Source organism: Adiantum capillus-veneris, chromosome 18, assembly GCF_014529385.1.
Source record: "Adiantum capillus-veneris isolate H3 chromosome 18, ASM1452938v2, whole genome shotgun sequence".
Taxonomy (NCBI): domain Eukaryota; kingdom Viridiplantae; phylum Streptophyta; class Polypodiopsida; order Polypodiales; family Pteridaceae; genus Adiantum; species Adiantum capillus-veneris.
This window is the reverse complement of record NC_140948.1, coordinates 142283446-142307181: the sequence shown is the minus strand read 5'-3', so window position 1 is coordinate 142307181 and position 23736 is coordinate 142283446. Positions and strand designations below refer to the sequence as shown.

Below are 23736 nucleotides of genomic sequence, written 5' to 3'. Positions count from 1 at the left end.
ATTTTCGAGGAACAAAACTTCAACTGCCTTCTTGGAAGGGACGTGTGTTGAGGTGAGCTCATGACAATAGTCAATATGGCCTTCTTTGAAAGCAACTAATAAATGCTTGCTTTCTGTCTGATAGTAATCAATGCTGTCTGTTCCAAGTCTTTAGTTTGATGATGTTGCCCTTCACACTCGAGCTCATGACAATAGTCAATATGGCCTTCTTTGAAAGCAACTAATAAATGCTTGCTTTCTGTCTGATAGTAATCAATGCTGTCTGTTCCAAGTCTTTAGTTTGACGATGTTGCCCTTCACACTCGATGATTGATGCCGATTTTTTGCATGCACTAATATTTTGAACAATCGATTATTGACAGCCCAAAGATTGGTAGATGTTAAAAATATAAGCCACTAAGCCCAGATGTACGTGAGATAGATATGAGACCATATGCCAAGCACTAGCTTTATGAGATTGTTTAGGGAAATTCTATGTTGCAAGAATGCAAGTGTCATCTCTGAGCACATATTGATCTTTGTAAATACAATAGAAAAAGTTCAGACGTCTCTGTGCATCGATCAACAGAGATCAGGACCTTGAGCAATGTAGGGAACCCAAAACATAATGCTCCACCCTAAACAAGGTATCTCGCTAGATACAGAAAATGCCATTTTATTGAGACAACGGCTCATTGATGATGCCAGTCACTTTGAAAAACCACTCCCATAGACTAAACCTCTGCCCAAGGTAGAAAACAATATACAACTGTTGGTCATGTGAAGTTCCGTGCAGAGCCGCAGGAATTTAAGGCCAGTGTTTCACCACTTTTAGCCGGACCCACTTCCATCACCTATTTATGGTCGAACATCCAGGCATCAGCACTACCACTCAAGAGATAGCCACATTTCAAGAGCCAGATGAAGCGAATGTTACAGGACATCAACTTGCATGAAAAATGTAACTGGATATTGACATTGAGCAACTTCAGACATTTCCTGCAAATTTAATTCGCTGACTGAATGATCGAAAAAAGTATCAAACAGCTGAGTCACACACATTAACTTAGGACATTTCCTGCAATTTACTTCGCTAACCGAATGACCGGAAAACTTATCAAACAGTTGAGCTGCACAAATGAGACACCTTGGACAGCTGCTATACGAGAGCAAGAATAAATCCCAGATGCTGATAAACGAAACGACTCTTTCAGAAGGGACAAAATGAAGAGCAATGCAGGGCACCAATAATTTATCGTTACACCCTGATCGACAAGATTTGGCATCTAAATTAATAAGGAAAATGCCAAAACACTGAGACATTCTACTAGTCAGTCACATGCTCAACAACAGCTTGCACTCGAGATCTAAAACTCACTACTATATGCCACAACCTCTGCATGGAACACAATCTGTTTGATAGACGCTGGCATGTCTTCAAAGGAGTCGATCACAAAAAAGCTTACTACTCCATTGTACTGAGGTAATGAAAATGGCCCACAATTTTTATAATGAGTTAAATATGCTAGGCTCTGAAAGGTAATCTGAAATGGGCAGCTAAATAACACTGATGCAAATAACACTGATGCAGAGACATGGCACATGCATAACAAAAGAGAGATCACATAAAAAGCATTTATTCTGTCGACCAGAGTGTACACCAATCAGATATGTCGTTACTAGAAACTTCTGCTCGTGGCACTTAAAAAGAAGAAGATGTTTTTTCTCTACCCCCCTCTGCCTCACTCCTCCTCTGCCTCAACGAGTCTGTAGTTCTGTCGAGTCAGGGGATTCATGACCACTGGTGGACCAGCAACCCGGGGCCAGCCTTCATCAAACTTCCTTGCTGTCGCTTCTTCCCATTCTTTTGTGAGGGTACGCGGAACAGTACCTGGTAACAGAGGAGGTCAGTATGTGCACAAAAGCTAAAAATATTAACATATGCCTTAAACTTACATAATACCCACAGTTAATATGCATTATCCATTTCAAGCACCACCACCAAATACGCTGTTTCATTCCAAAACCTATCATCAGGAGATGCGTGAAGTGAGCTTAGGAAATCGAGACGACCACGACCAAGATGCAGAAGCACACTTCACCAGAGGAGACTACAACAAAGGATTAGAAGCATTCTAGCCAGACACCCAGAATGCTCCTAAGAAGTTTATTTAATACTTTGTATTTAGTTTTTCAAATTTATTTTCATACTTTCACACTTTTCACGCTTAGTACTTTAGTACTAAGGTACCCAGACATTGTAACAGATTCACCACTTTTGTATCAGTTTGGTCTCATAGGTCATTCTGGCCTTTTGAAGACGTTAATATAACATTTCATTTCTCTCTCTCTCTCTCTCTCTCTCTCTCTCTCTCTCTCTCTCTCTCTCTCTCTGCCAAACCCCCACCCTCCACCCTCGTGCTGCCCTACAGTACCGCCCTCACCATCGCGCTGCCCCTGCAATCCCTCACGCTGCCCTGCAGTCACGCCTCCCCCTCGTGCCACTCCCCCCATTCGCGCTCTCTCTCCCTAGCTCTCTCGCGCTGCCCTGCAATCCCGCCCCCCCACCCTCGCGCTGCCTCTACAGGCCCACCCGCTCCCCCCCCCCAGGTACAGCAGGCAGTCAAAAATTCACAGAAATACGCAGAATAATTTTTCCAGTGCAGATTTTCAAATATTGCAGATTTTCAGCAAATAGCAGATTTCAGAAACAGCAGAACTCAGAAAGTGCAGAATTTCAGAAAATTACAGAACTGGTAGAAATTGCAGAAATTGAATAAAGCGGGGCTTGACAATAATTTGCAAAAATTGCAGATATGTACGCCATGTATGCTTAATGTAGGAACATGTATGCTTAATGTGGGAGCTCGGGTGCGTGTAGGTCTCCTTCCGCCGCAAATTTCGTCTCGTTTGTCAGCAGCGACCAAACATGAGGAAGTAGAATGACAAGCCCGAGCCCCTAGAAGATGTGGTCCAAAAGTGCAAAGAAGAAATGGTCGAGACCATTAACAAGATCAACCGCCACCTATTAGGGATAATAAAACTGCCCAAGTTCGTGTTTTGACCCAAGAAAGCCAGATCGCTGCAATGGGAGATCGTGTGACGGCCCAAGACGAAGAGATTGCATCACTCAAGATCAACCGCCACCTATTAGGGATAATAAAACTGCCCAAGTTCGTGTTTTGACCCAAGAAAGCCAGATCGCTGCAATGGGAGATCGTGTGACGGCCCAAGACGAAGAGATTGCATCACTCAAGAAGGAGCTTGCTGAGGCACGATCACGAAACACACTTGAAGAGGGAGAATTGCAACCCTCTGTAATAGAAGAACTTAACACAATCAAAGAGCAAGTGCGATCCATCAAAGAGGGGGAAGAACGACCTCTTGGGTGGACGTTATCACAAAAAACTCAACAAAAAGCAAATGAGACTGAGAAATGGATTGAGGTTGCCAAGAAAGGGAAAAGTAAGGAAACAACATCCACACCCACTATTATCAACCTGACACTAGAAGAGGAGCAAAGAAGACGTGTACGGTCTCTACACGTGAGAATTTGCGGCCTTAACGACAAAGATAATGTAGACGAAGAGGTAAAAGAACTCATGGCTTTGATGGGAGTTCATGAGCCGATGCACTCAAGAGCTTGGAGAGTGGGCAACAAGAAAAGTGGGAGCAAGGGGGAAACCTCGAAAGAAAGGACACTTATCCTTCGTTTTCCCACCATGGAAGCGAAGGACTTTTGACCAACTCTTAAGAAGACGGCATCTTTCTTGGGGATGACCTTACTCTCTCACAGGTCGCCCATATGCAAGAGGTAATGCCAGAGATAAAAGCGGCAAGGGAAAAAGGTAAGATTGCTTTTTACCGAGATGGAAGAGTGGTGATACTGGAGCCACGCGGTGTGAGACCTATGGGACCACACTCAAAGTTGCAACCTAGAATTGTAATGGATCTATGTGTCTTGTGGGTGCTTTTGAGGACAATTTTAGTGGGAGAGACATCATCTTCTACTCTGAGACACATCAGGCCCCTCGGCAATCTATGCCTCACATTAGTAGATACAGATGGGAAACATAGGAGACACGATCAGCGCACAGAGGGCGGGGCTCAAGAGCAGTAGCAGTGTTATTCATGGAGGAGTTGCAACCATTGATACACATAGCTCGCAGGGATGAGCAAGCTAGGTACATGTGGGTGAGACTCAGAGCAGAGACTGACAGATATCTTTACATTGTTATTTGCTACTTTCCCCAGAGTACGTCAGTATATGCACCAGCCAGAGGACAGTCCCCTTTCTCTATTTTGGATGATGACATATGGGAATTCTCTAGAGATGGTGACAGGGACTTCAATGCTAGGATTGCCCATCATCAGAAAGTATTTTATGATACTTCAGAGGAGATGCTGAGAGAGCTGGATGTTGCAGAGACGGGCCTATCCAGACTATCACAGGATGAGAAACATACCGAGTATGAACGGCACTTGATAGACATGGGGACTACACATGGATTGGCCATCTTGAATGGCCTACAGAGATTTCCCGTTGCGGGAGGTTTCACATACTTTCCATACAGACATGGAGCCAGCACAGTGGATTATGTCATGGCAGAACCAAGCCTCATCTCTAGTATCCAAGATCTCATAGTTGGGTCCAGACCTGTTGGGGTGGCAGTGGATCATGCTATTGTGTCGCTGACCATCTCTTTCCAGTTCAATGTAGCACACAATCTTCGCGTAGCAGCCTCTACTCGCTACACCTTCACGCGGGAGACGGATTCTGTATACATAGACGGGATCTACAGACGTATGAACTGAGGAGCCAGGGCGACCTCTAGAGGAGCTTACTACTATACTGACACAAACATTACATGATGCAACAGCAGAGGCATACCCACACCAGCCTGAGCATAGACGCCGTTCTCGGAGCATGCCTCAGAACAGCTAGTATGATGAGGAATGCCGCCAAAATAGAGCTAGGCTTCAAAGGGAAGTGCTTTTGGGGGACACCACTCACAGACAGTCACAGATTGACTTCTAACGCCTAGTGCAGCGAAAGAAGAGGGCATTTTTGACTCGACTAGAGCAGGATCTATACCAACTATTTCCCCCCCTCCCCCCCCCCCCCCCCCCCCCCCCCCCCCCCCACCCCCCACCCCCTCTTTCCATTACCTCTACAGAGACTTGGGGTCAGTGTGCATCATCTTTGTACACAGTTTCTGGACAGCCACCCCTTCCGGACACCCCCGATCCATGCCGACGCACATGTGCTTTTTTCATCGTTGAGATAATGAAGAAGGCCATTGACAGGATGAGGACTGGGAGAGCATATGATCATGATGGCTTGATGGCTGAGCATTTCATGCATGCCAGAAATCTATTAGCAGAGCTTCTAGCAGTCATGTTTAACCACACCATGTGTGAGGGCTTGCTTGATACTTGGAGCCTATCTACGAATGTACCTATCTTCAATGTTAGGTGCAACAGAATGAATGTTTGCGCTTTGCTCAACATGAGTGCTCCGAACTGTGCTCAAGGTTCCTTTTGTTCTTATGGAAGGTAGAGCCTTCCGTTCTTAATGAGAGAATGCTATGATCACAAACAAACTGAATGGACATTGTGCGTGCAAGTGTATGAGACTGAGAGATATAGAGAGAAGAGAGATACGACACCAGAGACTGCTTTAAAACCCTCCTCCGAAGGCCCCATTCTCGTCGGCGAGAGTGGTCTACTTATGATTGCACAAACTGGTACAAACGGTATGCATGAGATTGCTGCAAGTCTAGGCTATGTCGACGACGACGACGGGGATGACGACACCGACCTAAGGGCTAAAATTTGCAATCTTTTATCTACTGTCCAAAAACGCTATGGACTGAAATCTGCGACTAGTCCAAAAACGCTGATTTTGGGGGCTCTTTCTGTGGGTCTTTATCGCTGAAAATATCACCAGCGTGTGACTACTATCTATCCTTTTTGTTGATTTCTTTCTTATTATTTATTTATTTTCACTTTTTGGAAACACCCCTCGAGAAATCTAACTACCCTGCACTGCATAGCTAGTGTGGAACTGTTCAGAGGGAGTCCAGGCCTGAGGGCAAGAGAGCACTAAGGTTGGACAAGGACTATGGTTAGCCAAAGTAGGGTCATTGACTAGCCAAAGTGGAATCCTTTGCTACAGAGGCTACATTTCAGTTCTTGGTGTGGCTGCAGTGTACAAAGAGGGTCGGATGACCTAGAAAAGATACAATGGCAGCATCTCCTAAAATTTAGGGAACTGCTATTTTGGGACCTGAAAATGTGTTCGCGTCATTACCTCCGGAATGACAAGGGGAACATTTTATTACTCTGCCGTGAAGGAAACTGGGCAACCGGTCGGGAGATTTTTAGGCGGCAACCCCGAAACGGGAAATGGCCTGTAAATGTGCCAAGTGGCACATTTCTGTGCACTTTCCTCATGCAGGAAGAAGTGGTGCTGATTTTAGAGAAGCGAGGCTCATTTTCAACCTTTTGTTCACATGTTGAGAGCTATGGAGTGCTTCCTTTCCCTCTTATGTACAGTACAGTGCCAGGAGTGATGCCCTGCACGCTACGCACTGCCCTCTCTCCCCCCTATGGCAGTATGTTATTCCCCTCTAGTGGGCTTTTCAATTGACCAATGTACAGTTGTGTGGGTTCATGCGCGATTGCAGAGGCAAGAGCCTCTTGCACAGGTACTAGATTAGCTAGCGGCTAATCCTCCGCAGGTACAAGTGATTCGGAGAGGTTTCACATGCGGAATCTCTTCCGATTCAAAGGGCAAGTAGCCCTACAGGTGTGGGAGCTCGAGGACTTGCTACGGATGCGACCGGCACGCAAAATGGAGCCCGAAACAGTGAATTACAGCCTGCTGTGTGTTTTTGCAGGTTTAGGGTTTTGGCCCTAAACGGACCCTAATACCCCCAGGAGGTTCGGGGACGCGAGGGGTACCGCTGCACAGGTGATCTGGCATATTTTTGGGGCAGAAAACAGAGAATTCAGCGTGCTGCAGATTCTCGCCAGGCTTTGCAGAGTGTCCGTATGCGTCGAGAAAGTCATCCAATGCGTGGGAATACTAACTGTGAAGGGTCCTAGTACAGTTATGCTGCCGAAATCGGGCCAGAACAGTTGAAATTCAGCCAAGGTTGTGCGGGGCAGCTTGTAGGGAACCACGGTGTTTATTCCCTCTTTTAAAGAATAAAGAAATACCGAAAGGGGCGCCTATTTAGGGGCCAATCTGGTGTCGGTCTTCTCATATAGGTACAATCTAGCAGCTTGTATCCCTTTCCCCTCTGTTGTGTCTTGAAAGTACAGGTAAAGTGGGCGACAAATTAAATGGGTGAAAGCAAATAAAGTTTAAGTCTAAGGTCTACCGCCCTTTTTGGATTAAACAGGTCGGTTTCATGGTTCCATCGCCGGGATTAAATCACTTTTTCCCATAGAAATGAGCCTTGGTCAGTTTGGGCTTGAAGACACAGGAGATCATAGACCAGACACAGGAAATTGCAATTATGGCTGACAGACCAGATGATGTGACTGAAGAGGTTTCCTCTTCGCAGGGTCAACAGACACATGAAGTGGGTGAGTCTTCAAGACCACCACAGACGGATGATGATATATTCAGGACCCAGTTGGCTACTGTTGTGGCTATGTTCACACAAGTAATGCAGAACCCGAGGTTTTTAGCCTTTCTGCAACCTCCTCTTCCGTCTCACCAAGTTGGGTCACTGGATCATATTCAAAAGCTTGTTAAGGCTCAAGCACAGGTGATTCATACTGCAGAGTCAATGGAAACACCTATACACTTGACGGAGAACATTGCAGCCTCCACAACCTGCGCCTAAGGTGCAAGAACAGGTGGCTGAAATGCCAGTCTTTCGGGCTGTACCAGTTTAGCCAGCCACCTTTCAACAGCCTATAGCTGGTTCTAATGGGCAGGGAAGCAACCTACAGGCTATGCAACAAGTCTTCCCACCACCTTCAGTACACCCTGGCTATTTTGGAGGTGGATCGGTATTCCAGAGCATGGTTGGTCATGCACCTGGAAATCAGTTTTACACGCCAGGAACAGTGTTCGGGAGTGCTCAAACAATGATGCCTAACCCCATGTATGGTGTCACGGGCATGCTATCAGGGTTTCAAAGCACTCGGGGCCAATTTGGGATGCCATTGGCAAATTTTGGTATGGCTGGAATTACAAATCAACAGCCAAATATGGCATTTCCACGTCAACTTAATAGCGGTCAAGGAACACAGATGAACCCTAACAGTGTTCCCATGTTTCAATCACTTCCATATGACAACTTAACGCCGTTGGAGAGGCCAACTCTGTACAAAGAAGGTGGCAAAGGTGTGACATTCACGACCTTTACAGGGTTTGATGACAGCAAGAAGGCTCTCTCATTCCTCCAGCAGTTTGACAAAGCCTATGCAAGGGGAAACTTTACAGAGGCTTCAAAGGTCTGCAAGGCAGCCACTTTCTTGACAGGGAATGCGGGACAATGGTGGACAACTTTATTGCTTCAAGGGCAAGCTCCGTCCACATGGATTTACTTCAAGCAGATTATTGCAACAGCATGGTTATCTGATGACTTTGAAGCAGATGTCATGACAGAATGGCACCAGCTTAATGCTGCCACTTGCAAGAATCTGGATGACTACAATCGGAAGTTTTGGAAAAGCTCTACTTCGAGTAACTTCCTATAGGTTTGTGCCATTGACAGAACAGATTGAAAAATATTGTTGTGGCCTACCCAAAGGATTGAGAAAGTATTGCACGAAGACCAAAGTCACTACTTTGACGCAGCTCATCGAGGTAGCAAACACTGGCAATGGTTTGCTGAAGGGAGAAGATTGTGAATTTAATACTTGCGTCAAGGAAGGATCAGCCAAGAAAAATTCAGCGAAGAAGTACGTTCCCAAAGAGGTTCCTAAAGGGACTCAGGAGCCAACCAACGCAGGGAAAGGCAAAGCTGCGGCTGAATCAGAAAAGGGACCAGCAAAGAAATGGAAAAGACGTTTTCCTCGCAAGTTGGAAGAGCAAAAGAAGGTCCTGAGGTTAGAGAACAAATGCTTTATCTATGAGCAGCCTGGCCACATTGCTTACAATCTTCCTCAAAAGAAAAGGCCAGTTGATTCTGAAGACAAGGAGGACAGGAAAGGAAAGAGGCCCATGGCTGGTCTAGTGCCAGATATGGTGGGCGACAAGCCAAATTCAGATGCAAGTGAGCTTTGCAAAGCATGGGGAAAGGTCAGGGATCAAACAGTGCTTATCTTCTCTGATCCAGGTGCCAAAGCCAACTTCATTTCCCCAGAATTGGCTTCAAAGTTGGAAATCAGACCTGAAGAGATGGGGTATACAGCAGAGGCAGGTTTGGCATGTCCTGGCCATACAGAGGCTGTGACACCCATCATTGGAAAGTTGCGCCTACATATCCAGTCCTATGTAGATGCTGAAGAATTTTACATCATGCCACTGGACGGATGTGATGTGTTGCTAGGTATCCCTTGATTGTTTCGTTTACAGGGAATCATGGATGCCTACAACAAAAAGATCATTGTACAGAACAGAGGAAAGACTCACATTCTGGATGTGAAGCTTAAAGGGGAGTCTATTCCTACTGTATCAGCTTCTGCTATTACTTCTGTAATGAAAAAGCATCTTTCTGCGTACTTGGTTTTTTGCGCGTGAAGTGTCAGATTGTGATGAATCAAATTTATTTGTGTTAGATAAAGAAAGGTCAATGTTTTTACAACAATATAGTGACTGTTTTTCCGATTCATTACCGTCTCAATTATTGCCAGAGAGACCCGAGGACCATGCGATAGATTTGGTGCCAGGCAGTAGCCCGCCAAATAAGCCTCCATACATGGTTAGTGCGGCTCAGCAGAAAGAGATAATGAGCCAAGTACAAGAGCTGTTAGAAAAGGGGCTGATTCAGCCTAGTTCATCTCCATTCTGTTCTCCAGTGTTGTTGGTGCAGAAAAAGGATGGCTCATGGCGTATGTGCATCGACTACCGTGCACTGAACAAGAATACCATCAAGAATAGGTTCCCTATACCTGGAATTGATGATATTCTGGACAAATTAGAAGGAGCAGCTATCTTTAGCAGGATAGATCTAAAGAGTGGGTACCATCAGATCCGCATTAGATAAGAGGATGTGCACAAGACTGCTTTTAGAACAACGTTTGGCCTTTACGAATTTCTAGTGATGCCCTTTGGTCTCACAAATGCTCCTGCTACGTTCAATAGGATGATGGACAGAATTTTCCGTCCACACCAGCAGTTTGTTGATACATTCTTTGATGACATGATAGTCTACTCAAAGAATGAAGAGGAGCATAGGCATCACTTGGCCATTGTGTTCAAAGAGCTACGCAGCCATAGGTTGCTCATCAATGCAAAGAAAAGTGAATTTTTTCTGGAAGAGATTCACTTTCTGGGATACATTGTCTCAAAGGATGGTGTCAGAATGGATCCTGCAAAAGTTGAAGCGATCAAGTCATGGCCAGATTTGAAGACGGTGCACGATGTCCGAAGCTTCTTGGGACTATGCTCCTATTACAGAAGGTTTATCCGAAATTTTGCTGAGATTGCTTCACCTTTACATGCTCTTCAAAAGAAGGCAGTCACCTTCAGATGGACACAAAAAGAGATTTCAGCTTTTATACCCTTGAAGGAAAAGATGACTTCAGATCCAGTCATTGAGTTGCCAGATCTTAGGAAGTCATTTGTGGTCCAGTGCGACGCCTGCAGTAGTAGCATTGGTGCAGTGCTAATGCAAGATGGCACGGTAGTAGCCTATGAGAGTAGAATCTTGCAAGGGTCAGAAAAGACTATGCAAGTCTATGAAAAAGAACTGCATGCCGTGATTCATGAGCTCTTAAGTTGGAAACACTACCTGCTAGGTACACATTTCGTTGTCCAAACGGATCATCAGACCTTGCGATACTTCTTGACACAGGCAAAGTTATCTGAGAAGCATATGCGATGAGCAAATATCTTGTCCATGTTCCATTTTCAGATTGTGCATGTGAAAGGCAAGAAGAACGTTGTGGCTGATGCCTTGTCAAGGAAGCCACAAATTTCAGCTGTGTCAATTCCTTATCATCATGAACTTGATGATATGAGGGAACAGTATGCAAATGATGAAGATTTTGCAAGGGTTTTCGAGCAGCTAATGGATGGACAACGTCATGAACACTATCTTCTCAAAGACGAGTTCATGATGATGCATGACAGATTGTGTGTCACAAAGCCATTGCGACACAAAGTTATGGAAGAGAGTCATGTCCCACCGTACGCAGGGCATCGTGGTATCGATGCTACAGTTAAAGCAGTTGAGACATTCTTCTACTGACCTACATTGAGAAGAGATGTGGATACCTTTGTGCGAGAATGCCTAATATGCAAGAAGGTCAAGTTTGACAGGCAAAAGGCACCAGGGTTATTGCAACCACTACCTATTCTAGATAAACCATGGGAAAGTATTGCTATGGATTTTATCTTTGATCTTCCGAGAACACAGACAGGAAACGATAGTATTTGGACCATCATTTGCAGATTCAGCAAGCAGGCTCATTTTATTCATGTCAGGAAGAAGATAAAGCCAGATCAGATGGCACGCTTGTTTATGAGCAATATTTTCAAGTATCATGGCATGCCACAGTCGATTGTTAGCAATCGTGATCCACGCATGACAAGTTTGTTCTGGAAAGGCTTGTTTGAGAATATGGGCTCAACGCTCAAATTCTCTTCGTCATTTCATCCTCAAACAGATGGGCAGTCAGAAGAGGCAAATTCTACTGTCCTAGATCTGCTGAAATGCTACGTGTCAGAGCATAAAGCAAAATGGGAGCAGTATTTTCCATTGGTGGAGTATGCATGCAATAATACAGTGCATTCATCAACTGGCAAGGCAGCTTTTGAGATAGTTGAAGGTGGCAAGAAAGTTCCCCCCATACTCCATACAAAGGACAAGATATTTGAAGCAGACAAGTATGTTCAGTACATGGATGAAATGTACAAGAAGGTCAAAGTGGCCTTAGAAAAGACTCAGGCAAAGCAAAAGAAAGCAGCTGATCGTCACCGTCGTGAAGTGGTGTTTTCACTTGGTGATTGGGTGCTTCTACGTTTTGAAAAGGCAAGGTTAAAGAAGATGAAGGGCAAGGAAAGACTGTTTCCAAAGCTCAACATGCGTTACTATGGGCCTTTTCAAGTATGCGACATAATCAATGATGTTGCATATAGGCTGAAATTGCCTGAGAGTTGGAAGATTCACAATGCGTTTCATGTGAGTCTTCTCAGACCCTATGTGAGTGATGTGCCAGAGGATATGCCAGCTGAAGATCAGCCGGAAGTCGAGGAACTTGACGAGATCTTGGTCCCGGGAACAGATTTTGGCACATAAAGAAAGAAAAGTGAAAGGCAAGGTTGCTAGGCGTTACTTGGTGAAGTTCAGAAACTATCCACCAATGGATGCTAAGTGGATGGAAGAAGGTGAACTTGCAGAGTCACCAACTGTGTTATCACTTTACCTTGAAGACTTCGATTTGCAACCTACCTTGACTCCTTGAGTTTCAAAGCTACATGGATTGTCAGTGTGACAATGGCTTCTGAAAGAAATGATGTACATGGTATTTAAAGTGAGCTCAAATCAAGTACATATTACATGAATGTTAGTACAGATTGTCAGTTTGACAATTGCTCTTACGGAATGTCCAAAAGTATGGTTAGTGCTATACAAGTGAGTATTTCTTGTCAGTTTCTCAAGGATACAGTAATTGCTTCTATTAAAGGGTACATGTGTAACTGCATTCTTAAACTGTCGGTTTGGGTATGCTCGAAAGTGTTACTAGATCCAACATGTACTAAAAGACAGTGGTAAAATGCGTAGCTACCATTTTGTCATTGGAAAGTTAATGACTCAAAGCAATGGCAGAGTGCGAAGCTACCACTATGTCATTGGGACACGATTCACACGCACGCAATACATGTGTCGACAAGGTATTGAATACACCAGGGTTGACAATGAGCATGTATGTGTCGTACAAGTATCGACAGGTGTTGATTACACCAGTGTTGACTGTGAGCATGTACGACATAGATGCAAACGAGGACGTTTGAGATTTCAAGAGGAGGGTATGTCACCAACGTGTGACTACTATCTATCCTTTTTGCTGATTTCTTTCTTATTATTTATTTATTTTCACTTTTTGGAAACACCCCTCGGGAAATCTAACTCCCCTGCATTGCATAGCTAGTGTGGAACTGTTCAGAGGGAGTCCAGGCCTAAGGGCAAGAGAGCACTAAGGTTGGACAAGGACTATGGTTAGCCAAAGTGGAATCCTTTGCTACAGAGGCTACATTTCAGTTCTTGGTGTGGCTGCAGTGTACAAAGAGGGTCGGATGACCTAGAAAGATACAATGGCAGCATCTCCTAAAATTTAGGGAACTGCTATTTTGGGACCTGAAAATGTGTTCGTGTCATTACCTCCGGAATGACAAGGGGAACATTTTATTACTCTGCCGTGAAGGCAACTGGGCAACCGGTCGGGAGATTTTTAGGCAGCAACACCGAAACAGGAAATGGCCTGTAAATGTGCCAAGTGGCACATTTCTGTGCACTTTCCTCATGCAAGAAGAAGTGGCGCTGATTTTAGAGAAGGGAGGCTCATTTTCAAGCTTCTGTCCACAGGTTGAGAGCTATGGAGTGCCTCCTTTCCCTCTTATGTACAGTGCGGTGCCAAGAGTGATGTTAGGTGCAGCGGAATGAATGTTGTATTTTCTCAAGATTAGTGATCTTTACTGCTCAAGGTTCCTTTTAGTTCTTATGGAAAGAGAGAGCTTTCCGTCTGGTGGAGAGTGCTATGATCACGAACAAAGTGAGTGGATTGTGCGTGCAAGTGAATGAGACTGAGAGAAGGAGACAGAAGAGATACGACACCCGAGAGTTTGTAAAACCCTCCTCCGAAGGCCCCACTCTCGTCGGCGAGAGTGGTCTATTCTTTGATTGCACAAAGGTGTACAATGCGTATGCAATGGACTATGCAACTTGGTCTATGCTGATGACGATGACGATGACGGTGGCGACGACGACGACGACGACGATGGCTGAAATCTGAGATCTTCTAATCGATGAATTTTGGGACTGTTTCGGTGGCTGAAAATGACTGTTTTGGCTGCGTTTTCTTGGCTGAAAAATGAGGTTTCCTAGGGCTAAAAATTGATGGTCTTTACGGGCTGAATCTGCTACACTTTAGGTGAATAATGCCGGTCTTAATTTGCTGCTGAAATCCAAAAACGCCAAGGGCTGAAAATGGTCCTTCTATCGCCGGGGTTCTGCAAATGCAAAAACGCTAGGCTGATCTGCTGTGTCGTGATGACGCCGGGGCTGATCTGCTGTGCACAAATCGCCAAGGCTGATCTGATGCAAAAACGCTAGGTCTTCTATGGAGAAAACACCACAGTAGTCGCGGGGGTCGGTCTTGCTGAGAAGTTGCCTGTTGAGCAAGGTGCTCCTGCTGCCTCTTTTGCCAGAAAGTGCTAACTTGGGTTTGCTTATATATTAACTTAGCAAAATTGCCCTACCTACTTTTGTTGGAAAGTCACTTAAAAATAATAAGTGAAAATAACCAATAAATAGGAAAATAGGTTAAATGCACTGGAAAATTTCCCTAACTGATGCTAATGGATTCTGATGGGAATTCCGATGATCATGTTGTGTGCAACCGGAGGATATGCATCTATGCTAAGTGACTGAGCATGGACGGTCTACGAATAGACTCACAAAAGTGCCAGATCACTACTAATCTAGTCTTGACTGAACTGACTGAAACAAAAGTGTCAGATCACTACTAATCTAGTCTTGACTGAACTGATTGAACCCTGCTGTGGTGTAGCTTGTCCACTGACACATAGGGTTGGGATGTGTCACGTGACATCCCCTCCTTTTCAAAGTGAGGTACTGGTACCGAACTGTATGGCGTCAAGGGAGATCGCCAACAACATCCGAAATCCTGGAAGGGACTCTTCGCCGGCCCACTCTGATGTGTGGGTCGTGCGGTACTTGAACTTCATAAAGGTCTGCAACGCTTGCTTCTTTGGGCCGCGCCAAAAGAGACTCAAAGTCTTCTGTGGCTCCTTTGATGCTTCAACTTCGTCTAGAATCGTGCTTCCTTCTTCTTCAAGAATCTCCATGGCTGAAAATTCCTGAAACCATCTCCAACACAAAACCATGAACATACCTATTCCATGTAAAGTGAAGGAAAAAAATCTTGTCTTCTCTAAAGACTGTTTATGCAATGTAGATGAACAAATAAACGGAGTGACAACCCGTTCATCAAACACATGCAAACAATGAGGTCGAATCTTTTCTGTATGATCGAAATCAATCAACTATGGCAAATCACAATGGAAACGCCCATGCTTGGTGCTCATACAATCATGTGCTCTTTCGGAAACTGTGTCATGCCAAGGAAGAGACATGGAACGTGACTTCCTTACATACAAACTTTTCAGCTTTTCATGAACAATCCGCATACATTCGTGCTCATCCATGATAGAAACGTGCTCAACACAATATGTCATGCCTAGGAAAAGGGATCACATAACAATGCTGACTAAAATACAGGAAACCTTCACGAATGAAACACTCGAACAATGCGTGCGTATCAATCATGCGAACACATAATACTTCTTGTGAGGGTTCTTTGGACCAAGGTTCGAGAGCCAAGATCGCTTCTTCGGGATCTATCTAATCTTCTTGTGGGGGATCTGTGGACCTCGACTCGAAAGCCAAGATCGATTCTTGGTGATTGATCGAATCTACAACGAGGTTAGCTTCGCTAGGAAAAGCATCCACTAACACATCATCCTTGTGAACAATCACATCATCTTTATGCAATTCATCATGCTTGTGAGAAATCACATCTTGATCATGCAAATCATCATACTTGTCTTTATCATCCAAATCATCATGCAAATCATTTGCATCCAAATCATCATGCTTATCATTGTCATTCAAAACATCATCATACTTCACACAATCATGCAAATCCTGTGTGTCATGCTTTGGAGAAAAAGAGACTGAGAGAGTCTCCTTTTCCCGATTCGGTTGCATCTGTGCCTAAGCTTGAGAAAAGAGTCGCAATAACTCTTGCATTTGTGCTTTGTTCTCGCGATAAAATTCTACTTCTATGGCTGCCCTTCTTTCTTGGTACTTACGCTCGATGGCTACCATATCTTCTTCGTAGGCTTTTCTTTCTGCGTCTCTTTCTTGGTCCAACTCTTCCATAGGAGTTAGTGCAATCTTTGTCGTAGATGCGGAAGGGTCGGAAAAACCTCCTGGTGGGGAAAATTCTTCTTCGCCTCTCTCATGCTCATCACCTCCAAGCGAAGTATCCATTCCGCTTCGCGTGATGACCATTCTGCAATCATGGGTTCTTGTGGATTCTTGGGGTCTTGGGTTCTTAAGTCCACGAGGAACGTGGGTTCTTGCCGGTCTTGGGTTCTTAAGTTCACGAGGAACTTGGGTTCTTGAGGTTCTTGAGGTCCTTGATTCGTGAGAATCTAGGGTTCTTGAGCATCTTGAGGTTCTTGAGGTGTTCTTTCGCTTGCAAATCGCGTTCGAGAAGGATCTTCTCTTCATCCGAGTTCTACTCTTTTCTGCGGGCGCACCCCTTGGCGGCCTTGCGCTCACACCAAGGTTGCTTTTTCCCACCTCACGTCGATTGGCCGGCCGCTAAGTGCACGGTCCGCTCTCAATGAGTGAAAAGAGACACAAGGGGAGGCTGGACAAGCCCTTCTTTCGTGGGATTCCTATCACTCTTCAACAAAACACGATTAGGAATCGCCACGCCCAAGTAAACTTGGGTTCGTGCGATCGCAACAAGCCAAAAAAAAATTCTTGTGGTTCTTGTGGTTCTTTTCTTGAGTAATGCAGAACACCTCCAAAGCTCTAATACCAATGTTAGGTGCAGCGGAATGAATGTTGTATTTTCTCAAGATTAGTGATCTTTACTGCTCAAGGTTCCTTTTAGTTCTTATGGAAAGAGAGAGCTTTCCGTCTGGTGGAGAGTGCTATGATCACGAACAAAGTGAGTGGATTGTGCGTGCAAGTGAATGAGACTGAGAGAAAGAGAGAGAAGAGATACAACACCCGAGAGTTTGTAAAACCCTCCTCCGAAGGCCCCTCTCGTCGGCGAGAGTGGTCTATTCTTTGATTGCACAAAGGTGTACAATGCGTATGCAATGGACTATGCTTGGTCTATGCCGATGAAGATGACGATGACGACGACGACGACGACGATGGCTGAAATCTGAGATCTTCTAATCGCTGAATTTCGGGACTGTTTCGGTGGCTGAAAATGACTGTTTTGGCTGTGTTTTCTTGGCTGAAAAATGAGGTTTCTTAGGGCTGAAAATTGATGGTCTTTACGGGCTGAATCTGCTACACTTTAGGTGAATAATGCCGGTCTTAATTTGCTACTGAAATCCAAAAACGCCAAGGGCTGAAAATGGTCCTTCTGTCGCCGGAGTTCTGCAAATGCAAAAACGCTAGGCTGATTTGCTGTGTCGTGATGACGCCGGGGCTGATCTGCTGTGCACAAATCGCCAAGGCTGATCTGATGCAAAAACGCTAGGTCTTCTGTGGAGAAAACGCCAGAGTAGTCGCGGGGGTTGGTCTTGCTGAGAAGTTGCCTGTTGAGCAAGGTGCTCCTGCTGCCTCTTCTGCCAGAAAGTGCTAACTTGGGTTTGCTTATATATTAACTTAGCAAAATTGCCCTACCTACTTTTGTTGGAAAGTCACTTAAAAATAATAAGTGAAAATAACCAATAAATAAGAAAATAGGTTAAATGCACTGGAAAATTCCCCTAACTGATGCTAATGGATTCTGAGGGAATTCCGATGATCATGTTGTGTGCAACCGGAGGATATGCATCTATGCTAAGTGACTGGGCATGCACGGTCTACGAATAGACTCACAAAAGTGCCAGATCACTACTAATCTAGTCTTGACTGAACTGACTGAACCCTGCTGTGGTGTAGCTTGTCCACTGACACATAGGGTTGGGATGTGTCACGTGACAAGTGATGCCCAGCATGCTACGCACTGCCCTTTCTCTCCCCTATGGCAGTATGCTATGCCCCTCTAGTGGGCTTTTCAATTAACCAATGTACAGTTGTGTGGGTTCATGCGCGATTGCAGAGGCAAGAGCCTCTTGCACAGGTACTGGATTAGCTAGCGGCTAATCCCCCGCAGGTACAGGTGATTCGGAGAGGTTTCACGTGCGAAATCTCGTCCGATTCAAAGGGCAAGTAGCCACAGGTGCGGGAGCTCGAGGACTTGCTACGGATGCGACCAGCACGCAAAACGGAGCCCGAAACAGTGAATTACAGCCTGCTGTGTGTTTTTGCAGGTTTAGGGTTTTGGCCCTAAACGGACCCTAATACCCCGAGGAGGTTCGGGGACGCGAGGGGACCGCTGCACAGGTGATCTTGCGCATTTTCGGGGCAGAAAACAGAGAATTCAGCGTGCTGCAGATTCTCGCCAGGTTTTGCAAAGTGTCCGTATGCGTCGAGAAAGTCATCCAATGCGTGGGAATACTGATTGTGAAGGGTCCTAGTACAGTTATACTGCAGAAATCCGCCCAGAACAGTTGAAATTCAGCCAAGGTTGTGTGGGGCAGCTTGTAGGGAACCACAGCGTTTATTCTCTCTTATAAAGAATAAAGAAATACCGAAAAGGGCGCCTATTTAGGGGCCAATCTAGTGTCGGTCTTCTCATACAGGTACAATCTAGCAGCCTGTATCCCTTTCCCCTCTGTTGTGTCTTGAAAGTACAGGTAGAGTGGGCAACAAATTAAATGGGTGAAAGCAAATAAAGTTTAAGTCTAAGGTCTACCGCCCTTTTTGGATTAAACAGGCCGGTTTCAAAAAATCTGCAAGTTTAGAGCTGAAAACTGAGGTTCTTGAGGGCTGAATCTGTTGGTCTTTCCGAGCTGAATCTGCTACTCTTTTAGGGGCGTAACTTGCAGGTACTTCATGGCTGAAAAACACTGTAGGCTGAGGTCATAAAGGCTGCAAATCTACAGACGCTGGGGTATGCAAAAACGCTAGGGGAGTAGCTTTGCAAAAATGCTAGCTTGATGAGCTTTTGCTCGCGATGGCTGTTGAAGCAAAACGCTAGGACAGGGCTTGCTTCTGAGGATGATGCTGATGCAGAACGCTAAGTTGATGCAGATCTATGGCAATGGTTCTTGATGGAGAAAACGCTAGTGATGGGTCTTGCTTGGAGGGAAGTCCACCAAGGTCTTGTTGGAGAAGTTGTCTGCTGAGCTTGGCTCCTGTTGCCTCTTCTGCCATTTAGTGCTAGTCTAGGTTTGCTTATATACAAACTTACTCAATTTGCCCTACCTATTTTCCAACAAAAGTCACTTAAAAATAATAAGTGAAAAATGTCAAAAATAGGGAAAATAGGCTAAATACACTGAAAAATTCCCCTGAAGGATTTTGATGGATTCTAATGGGAATGCTTATGATCAAGCTGTGTGCAACCAGAGATATGCATCTACACTAAGTGACTGCGCATGCACGGTCTAGGAGTAGACTCACAAAAGTGTCACATCACTTCTAAATCTAGACTGTGACTGGACTGACTGAACCCTTGTCGTGTTGTAGCTTGTCCACGGACACATAGGGTTAGATGTGTCACGTGACATCCCCTCCTTTTCAAAGTCAGGTACTGGTACCGAACTGTATGGCGTCGAGGGAGATCGTCAATAGCATCCAGAATCCTAGAAGGGACTCTTCGCCAGCCCACTCTGATGTGTGGGTCGTGCAGTGCTTGAACTTCATAAAGGCATGTAACGCTTGCTTCTTTGGGCCGCGCCGAAAGCGACACAAAGTCTTTTGTGGCTCTTTCGATGCTTCAACTTCGTCTAGAGTCTTACTACTTCCTTCTTCAAGAATCTCCATGGCTGAAAATTCCTGAAACCATTTCCAACACAAAACCATGAACATACCTATTCCATGTAAAGTGATTGGAAAAAATCTTGTTTGCTGTAAAGATTGTGTATGCAATGTAGATAAACATAGAGCCGGAGTGACAAACCGTTCACCAAACATATGCAAACAATGAGATCGAATCTTTATCTTTTGATCTAGATCAATCAACTGTGGCAATTCACAACGGAAATGCGCATGCTTGGTCCTAATACTTTCATGTGCTCTTTCGGGTACTGTGGCATGCCAAGGAAGAGACATTGAATGTGACTTCCTTCCATACATACTTTTCGGCTTTCCATGAAAAAACCGCATACATTCGTGCTCATCCATGAGTAAAACGTGCTCAACGTACAATATGTCATGCCTAATAAAAGGGATCACATAAAGACGCTGACTAAAATACAGGAAACGATCACGAATGAAACACTCTAACAATGCGTGCGTATCAATCATGCGAACACATAATACTTCCTTTGAGGTTTCTTTGGACCTAGGCTCGAGAGCCAAGATCGATCCTTCGTGATTGATCGAATCTGCATCGAGATTAGCTTCGCTAGAAAAAGCATTCACTAACTCATCCTTCTTGTGAACAACCACATCTTCTTCATGTAAATCATCATGCTTGTGAGAAATCAAATCTTGATCATGCAAATCATCATGCTTGTCATTGTCCAACAAATCATCATGCTCATCATTATCATCCAAATCATCATCATGCTTCTCATAATCATGCAAATCCTATGTGTCATGCTTTGGAGAAGAAGAGATTGAGAGAGTCTCCTTCTCCTGAATCCTTTCAATCTTGTCCTGCATATTAGCAATGAGAGAGCGAGGATGAACAATGTCCTCTCCACGAATGACAATGGGAGAATCACTTTTGGCATAGAGAGTGAAAGTGTTAGCCTCCCAATCAATGAGAGGGTTAATATCACGAAACCATCGAATGCCCAAAATCATATCACATCGTAAGAGAGGAAAGACAAAAAATCTTCTACTGAAGGCAGCTTGTTGAATTGTAAACAACACACCAAGACACTCCTGCGTGATGAGAGAGTCCATACCGGGAACAAAGCCAGAGACCTCGAGAGGAGATTTCTGACTAACTTCTAGGCGGGCTCTCTCGACAAGAGAGGGACTGATCACATCATGCATACTACCTGGGTCAAACAATATGACAAAACGTTGCCCCGACACCTGACTATAACATTTAATGAGAGAATCATCAATGGGAAGGTCAAGAGAAACTTGGGGCACGCTCGTGTTATCAGTAATTGCATTGACAGAGGAAGTGGGGTCTGTGGATTCTTTAGATTCATTCGATTCAAGCTTAGGACATGTTCTTTTATGTGACCCTTAATGTGACAATGAAAACAACGACCTTCCTTACACTAAGTGCTTTGCTCTTCCGACGTGATGTATCCTCCTACAATTCCTTGTGCTACCTTTTCATCTGGAGTAAGCTTAGGTTTAGCAATTGTGTTAGCCTTACCCTTAGATTCATTGGAAGAATTCTTTTCTGAGAGATTGTTGTAAGATTGGTTAGAAGAGTTACCGTTATTACCATTCTTACCGTTCTAAGGGTTCTGAGAAGTCTACGAGGTACTTGTGGAGGTCTTGTTCTCCTTAGACTTTCCCTTGTTCAGATCGATTGGATAGAGCACCTCGACATCGTACTTGATATACTTGTCCCTCAATAAAGGAATGCCTCTTTGCGTTCATCATCTGACTTGCGTAATTGGGTACCTAGCTACAAAACACGATTAGAAAAAGACATAACCGGCATACCATTTTGCTTGAGAGCGCGCCAATCATCCTTCAATCGTGCAAGGTACTGAGGTGGCATAAACCGCGCCTTGAGCTTGTCTTGGAAATCAGCTCAATTGAAGGAAAGGGACATAAGTTCGTCGGCTTCCTCTAGGTACGCGGCTAACTGTGCCTCTTGCCGAGCGTGGTACCAATTGATGGCATCACCGGCAAGGTACATAGCTGCCGTCAAAACCTTGCTATTCCCTGTCTTCTTAATTGTCGCAAAATAAGCATTAAATTGATGCAACCAAGAATGAATAACCATAGCATCCATCTTACCATTTTACTTACTGAAAGTCAACTTCTATATGACTGGGTTGTTGGAATCCGCATCGTGGCTTCTGCCACTTGAGAAACTCCCATGATCTTTCGTTGGTTCGGACTTCGAGGCAAGTACTTGTCGAACCAATTCTTGAGTACGTAGTTCTCTTTGAGCCTCACGCTCAGCCTCCCAGACCGCGCCTCTTGCTGCTGCTTCCTCCTTTCTTTGTTTTTTTATTTCTTTTTGTTCGTCGCGTTCGCGTTTCAAGGCAATGCAAGTCTCTTCTTATTTGGCCATCATGTCCATCATCTGCTTGACCATTGCCTCCATAGGGTTTGGTACACTTTGTGGCGTAGATGGCGAAGGGGAGAGTAGGAAAAGTCTCTTGGTGGGAAAAATTCTTCGTCGCCTCTCTCATGCTCATCACCTGTATGCGAAGTATCCATTCCGCTTCGAGTAACGACCATGCACTATGATCTTTGGTTCTTAAGCTCACGAGGAACTTGGGTTCTTGAGGGTCTTGGATTCTTGGGTGCTTGAGGGTCTTGAGGTTCTTGAGATTCTTGAGGTTTTCTTTCGCTTGCAAACAGTGTTTGAGAAGGATCTTCTCTTCACCCGAGTTCTACTCCTTTCTGCGAGCGCACCCCTTCACGGCCTTGCGCTCACACCAAGGTTGCTTTTTCCCACCTCACGCCGATTGGCCGGCCGCTAAGTGCACGGTCCGCTCTCAATGAGTGAAAAGAGACACAAGGGGAGGCTGGGCAAGCCCTTCTTTCTTGGGATTCTTGTCACTCTTCAAAAACACGATTAGGAATCGACATGCCCAAGCGAACTTGGGTTCGTGCAACCGCAACAAGCAAAAAAAAAATCTTGTGATTCTTGTGGTTCGTTCCTTGAGTGATACAAAACATTGTCAAAGCTCTGATACCAATGCTAGGTGCAGCCGAATGAATAATTGCGCTTTGCTCAAGATGAGTGCTCCAAGCTGTGCTCAAGGTTCCTTTTGTTCTTATGGAAGGTAGAGCCTTCCGTTCTTAATGAGAGAATGCTATGATCAGAAACAAAGTGAATGGACACTCTGCGTGTAACTGTATGAGACTGAGAGATAGAGAGAGAAGAGAGATACGACACTAGAGACTGTTGTAAAACCCTCCTCCAAAGGCCCCACTCGTCGACGAGAGTGGTCTACTTATGATTGCACAAACTGGTATAAACGGTATGCATGAGACTGATGCAAGTCTAGGCTATGTCGACAACAACGACAGGGATGACGACACCGACCTAAGGGCTGAAATCTGCAATCTTTTATCTATTGTCCAAAAACGCTATGGGCTGTAATCTGCGAATAGTCCAAAAACGTTGATTTTGGGGGTTGTTTCTGTGGGTGTAAGGTGTAGCGGAATGATTGTTTGCACTTTGCTCAAGATGAGTGCTCCGAACTGTGCTCAAGGTTCCTTTTGTTCTTATGGAAGGGAGAGCCTTCCGTTCTTAATGAGAGAATGCTATGATCACAAACAAAGTGAATGGACACTGTGCGTGCAAGTGTATGAGACTGAGAGATAGAGAGGGAAGAGAGATACGACACCAGAAACATAAAACCCTCCTTCGAAGGCCCCACTCTCGTCGGCGAGAGTGGTCTACTTATGATTGCACAATCTGGTA

At 44.9% G+C, this 23736-nt stretch overlaps 1 protein-coding gene across 4 annotated transcripts in view; it reads right to left on the bottom strand.

The window, feature by feature from the left end:
• Window positions 1-1598: 1598 nt before the first annotated feature.
• LOC147436548 (uncharacterized) overlaps window positions 1599-23736 on the bottom strand; it is a 37203-nt gene continuing 15065 nt past the window's right edge. For 2 of the 4 annotated variants that reach the window (XM_086489424.1, XM_086489425.1), the window contains 2 exons: window positions 1947-2006; window positions 1599-1870 (listed from right to left, as the gene is read on the bottom strand). In XM_086489424.1, the coding sequence (XP_086345550.1) occupies window positions 1722-1870; window positions 1947-2006 (209 nt within the window). In that variant the 3' untranslated portion in view covers window positions 1599-1721. The remainder of the gene's footprint in view (window positions 1871-1946; window positions 2007-23736) is intronic. The other 2 variants (XM_086489426.1, XM_086489427.1) reach the window with 1 other exon arrangement.